Source organism: Sapajus apella, unplaced genomic scaffold, assembly GCF_009761245.1.
Source record: "Sapajus apella isolate SASKATOON/1434 unplaced genomic scaffold, GSC_monkey_1.0 scaffold4785, whole genome shotgun sequence".
NCBI classification, from domain to species: Eukaryota; Metazoa; Chordata; class Mammalia; order Primates; family Cebidae; genus Sapajus; species Sapajus apella.
Genome location: NW_022441711.1, coordinates 1 through 5,193, shown reverse-complemented (window position 1 = coordinate 5,193; position 5,193 = coordinate 1). Strand labels below are relative to the sequence as shown.

General features: G+C 53.3%; 1 protein-coding gene across 1 annotated transcript; it reads right to left on the bottom strand.

Annotated features, from left to right (window-relative positions):
* Window positions 1-3,746: 3,746 nt before the first annotated feature.
* LOC116547797 (zinc finger and SCAN domain-containing protein 10-like) lies at window positions 3,747-5,188 on the bottom strand (the record flags this gene model as incomplete). Its single annotated transcript, XM_032273613.1, is given in 3 exon segments — window positions 3,747-4,895; window positions 4,897-4,969; window positions 4,971-5,188. Coding segments are annotated over 3 exon segments (1,440 nt in total), but the record flags the coding sequence as incomplete, so codon positions are not given.
* Window positions 5,189-5,193: the final 5 nt, after the last annotated feature.

The window sequence follows — 5,193 nt, the reverse complement described above, 5'->3', positions numbered from 1 at the left end:
CAACAGAGGCCTTGCCCAGAATCAGAGAGGTTCCAAGTAACCAATAATTCTGGGATGCTGGGAGCTAAAGATGGGCTCTCAGGACTCGGGAGGATCACTCAAGAAGAGGATCAAGGCTGGGCGTGGTGGCTCACACTTGTAGTCCCACCACTTTGGGAGGCTGAGGAGGTGGTCAAGAGATTGAGACTATCCTGGCCAACAAGGTGAAACCCCACCTCTACTAGAAGTACTACCAGCATGGCAGTGCGCACATGTAGTCCCAGCTACTCGGGAGGCTGAGGCAGGAGAGTTGCTTGAATCAAGGAGGCAGAGACTGCAGTGAGCTGAGATTCCACCACTGCACTCCAGCCTGGGAACAGAGTGAGACTGTCAGGAAGAAGAAGGAGAAGGAGAAGGAGAAGGAAAAGGAGAAGGAGAAGGAGAGGAAGAAGAAGAGAATCAAAAGCCATTACTAGGGTGGACTACTTGTTAGAAAACTGGTATCAAATAGGAAGCAGTCACATCACGACTATTTGCTTTACTCAAATATGAGACGCCAACAGAGCTATCCTGATAAGCAATAAAACGTCTCCCCCTTCTCCCTTTCTCTTCCTCTGCCCTCTCTTTCTTCTCCATTGACTCTCTTTCCCTCCCTTCCTTCCTTCTTTCCTTCTTTCTTTCTTTCTCTCTCTCTTTCTTTCTTTCTTCTTTCTTTCTTTTCTTTTCTTTTCTTTCTTTCCTTCTTTCTTTCTTCTTTCTTTCTTTCTTCTTTCTTTCTTTTCTTTTCTTTCTTTCCTTCTTTCTTTCTTCTTTCTTTCTTTCTTCTTTCTTTCTTTCTTTCTTTCCTTCTTTTCTTTCTTTCTTTCTTTCTTTCTTTCTCTTTCTTTCTTTCTTTCTTTCTTTCTTTCTTTCTTTCTTTCTTTCTTTTCTTTCTTTCTTTCTTTTTCTTTCTTTCTTTCTTTCTTTCTTTTGAGGTGGAGTTTTGCTCTTGTAGCCCAGGCTGGAGGGCAGTGGCCCTATCTGACTGCAACCTCTGCCTCCAGGGTCTAAGCAATTCTCCGGGATTACAGGCACCCGACACCATGCTCAGCTAATTTTTTGTATGTTTAGTAGAGATGGGATTTCACCATGTTGGGCAGGCTGGTCTCGAACTCCTGACCTCAGGTGATCCACCCGCCTTGGCCTCCCAAAGTGCTGGGATTACAGGCATGAGCCGCCCCGCCTGGCCTCCTCCATTGACTTTCTTTTAGATAAATGCTTTATTTTTGCAAAATGATACCTTCTCACAGTAAAATATTCAAAGAACATTGAAAAAGACAAAGGGGAAAAAAGCCTAAATCGCTTGACTTCTAATCACCTGAAAGGTAACTACTGTTAACCTTTTTGTAGCAGTGTGTGTGTGTGTGTGTGTGTGTGTGTGTGTGTGTGTGTCTTTTAAGGCTTTAACAGCCTGGGCATGGTGGCTCATGCCTGTAATCCCAGCACTTTGGGAGGCCAAGGCGGGTGAATCACCTGAGGTGGGCAGATCTCCTGAGGTCAGGAATGCAAGACCAGCCTGGCCAACATGGTGAAACCCTGTTTCTACTAAAAATACAAAAATTAGTGGGGTGTGGTATTGCATGCCTATCTTCCCAGCTACCTGGGAGGCTGAGGTGAGAGAATCACTTGAATCCAGGATGTGAAGGTTGCAGTGAGCCAAGATAGAACCACTGTACCCCAGCCTGGGTGACAGAGTAAGACCCTGCCTCAAAAATAAAATAAAGCTTTCACAGAGCATAACACACTTGGAGCAAACTGCACAAATCATTTGTGTGCCGCTGGATGCACACCTGTGTACAGCAAATTGAAAATCACAGTCTAGCCAGCACCCAGAGGGTGCCCCTCCATGAATATACCCCCAAACCATGAATGCTGACTTATTTCTCACTTCTGGGGACACCTTGGTTGATGTCCTCTCAAACTTTTATGAAACACCTGTGATCTTAAAAACAAACCTGGTAACGACCGACCATGCCTTCCCAAAATCAGAAATGCAAAAACAGCCCACATACCACAACTTAATTGGCATTCCTGTCTATATGACTCACTCTGCAAAACTCTACCAGCAGTCAATGTGCTCCTGAGTCCTGGTCCACAGCCTGGCTGCCTGCTGGAGCCACCTGGGGAGCTTTAAAACTGTCAGTGCCTGGCCCCGCCCTCCAGTGTGGCTGACTTAACTGGTCCAGGTGAGGCCTGGGCATTTGTGTAAATGTATCTCTTATTTCCCCAGAAAATCCTAATGTGTCACCAAGAAGAGCACTTCTGCTCTGAGGGCTTTTTTTTTTTTTTTTTTTTTGAAACAGAGTCTTGCTCTGTCGCCAGGCTGGAGGGAGTGCAATGGTATCATCTCCGCTCACTGCAACCTCCGCCTCCCAAGTACAAGCGATTCCCCTGCTTCAGCCTCCCAAGTAGCTGGGACTACAGGCACACACCACCACACCCGTCTGATTTTTTGTATTTTAGTAGAGACAGGGTTTCACCATATTGGCCAGGATGATATGGATCTTCTGACCCCTAGTATCTGCCCCGCCTCATGATCGGCCTGCCTTGGCCTCCCAAAGTGCTGGGATTACAGGCGTGAGCCACCCGGCCCTGAGGCCATTTTTTACTATACAAATGTACTGCACATAGGACTGTGAGGTGCTGTCCTGATTTGACCCCACAGAGACCACTGTGAGGCTAGACAGAGACCAACACCCACTATGGCCAGTGTGAATGCTGGGGCTCAGGAGTTTGTGGTTCTGGGCTTGGACCTCACAACGTTGATGGGAGGTGCACCTCCTGCCTGGATCCTAGGCCTTTTCAGCCTTGGCCCAGCTCATGGGCACAAGCCAATGGATGGAACAGAGGCAGCCCAAACCCCGAGGAAATGTTCCACCATCATGGGCTTATCATCTGGGCATGAGCCTGAGGTGGCTGGGCTTGTCCAGGGAGCACAGCCTCTTAGGATGCACAGGTTGGAATCCAAGCTGGCACAGAAATGTGCCTGAACATCCATAGAATAATTCTGGAAAAACAGGCAGGAGACTGGGAGGGCTTTCCTCTAGAGAGGTGACACAGGTGGAGAGGGCTCAAGCGCCTGGATTGCCCAGATTTAGAATTTTTATTATCAAGGCTGGGCACAGTGGCCCACACCTGCAATCCTAGCAATTTGGGAGGCTGAGGTGGGTGGATCACTTGAGGTCAGGAGTTTAAGACCATCTTGGCCAACATGGCGAAACCCTGTCTCTACTAAAAATACAAAAATTAGCTGGGCATGGTGACAGGTGCCTGTAATCCCAGCTATTCTGGAGGTGGAGGCAGGAGACTCTCTTGAACCCAGAAGGCAGAGGTTGCAGTGAGCCAAGATTGCACCGCTGTATTCCAGCCTGGGCAACAGAGCAGGACTCTCTCTCACACACAAAAAAAAAAAAAATTGTTATTAGCAAAAATTTCAAACATAGAGAAGTAGCAGGAATGAACTACATTACTATTTAAAAATGATTAGGACGGCTGGGTGCAGTGGCACCCAGTGGGTTTTTTTTTTTTTTGAAGAAGGCCATTTTACTTTGGGCGTTTTAATTACATTGCTGAGGCTGGGAATCAATGCCTGGGACAGGGAAGGACAGTTATGGAAGTGGAGGCAGAGGGACGTGGGGTATGGTGGGAAGGGACATTCCTGCAGGCCTCTGCTGTAGAGGACCCCAGGTAGGTGGGCGCAGGGCATGGCTGGCGGAAGGTGGGTTAAGCTAGTGAAGCGTCTCGCGGTCATGGATGCGCAGTTGGCGCAGCCGGTGGGAGCTGCGGCCACACTGCGTGCAAGAGTAGGGCCTGGCGCCCGTGTGCACCAGCTGGTGTCGCAGCAGGTTGCAGCTGCGGCTGAAGCTCTTACCGCACTCCATGCACTCCTGTGGGGGCTCGGCCTGCTCCTGCCCAGGCTCCGCATGGGTAGCCAGGTGCCCCCGTAGGTGCGTCTTGCGCCGGAAGCTGCGGCCACATGTCTGGTAGCTGTAAGGCCGCTCGCCTGTGTGGCTGCGGCGGTGGCGGGCCAGGTTGGAGCTATTGCGGAAGCCCTCACCGCACTCGCTGCAGCTGCAGGGCTTCTCGCCCGTGTGGCTATGCTGGTGGCGGGCAAGATCCTGGGGCTGGTCAAAGCTCTTGCCGCACTGGGTGCAGTGGTGGGGCCGAGGGCCACCGTGGGTCAGCAGCTGGTGGGCCACGCTGGCCCGGCGCACAAAGCGCTTCCCGCACTGCGGGCAGGCGTAGGGCTTCTCGCCGGTGTGCACCCGTTGGTGGCTGACCCGCTGCGAGCTCTGCGTGAAGCTGCGGCCACAAGCCTGGCAGGAGAAGGGCCGCTCGCCCGTGTGCACCCGCCGGTGGGTCACCAGGTGCTCACTGAGCCGGAAGGCTTTGCCGCAGTCGCTGCACACGAAGGGCCTCCGGTCACAGTCCCGGCGGCGACTGCCGGAGCCTTCAGAGGACTGGTGGTCCTTGTCCCTGGCATGGGTCCGCAGGTGGCGCTTGAGGCTGGAGCGGCGCTGAAAGGTCTGGCCGCAGTGGGAGCACAGGACCTCGGTTGGCGGCGGCGCTTCGGCCTTGCTCTCAGGCGCGCAGGGCGGTTTCTGGTCCTGGGCGTGCGCCAGCAGGTGCTGCACGAGGCTGGTGCGGCGCTGGAAGCCGCGGCCGCAGTCGGCGCACAGGAAGGCGGGCTCGGAGGAGTGGGTGAGCAGGTGCTTGCTCAGGTGCCAGCTCTGGCGGAAGCGGTGATCGCACAGGTGGCAGGCGTGCGGCCGCTCGTCCGTGTGAATGCGCTTGTGCAGCTTGAGGATGGAGCTGCGGCCGAAACTCTTCCTGCAGCACAGGCACAGGAAGGAGCGCCCGGACGGGTGCGAGCGCAGCCTGGTGTGCCTTCAGGCGAGACAACTGCGGGTAGCTCACCCCGCAGTCCGCGCAGATGAACTGCAACTCTGGATGGCTCGGGGGCGCCCTCGGCCACTTTGACCTCCAATATTTCACTGCCACCAAGAAGGGACCCATCTTGACTGGGGCCGCTGTCCGCAGGTCCCGGTCCGAGTGTCTGGGCCGGAGGCTCTCCTGGAGCCCCAGGACTGTCTGCCTGGGACTCTGCTAAGATGGCAGCGGGCCAGGCAGCCCCTTTGGGGTCTTCTTGTTTAAACTCCTCCTTGTCTGGAGTTC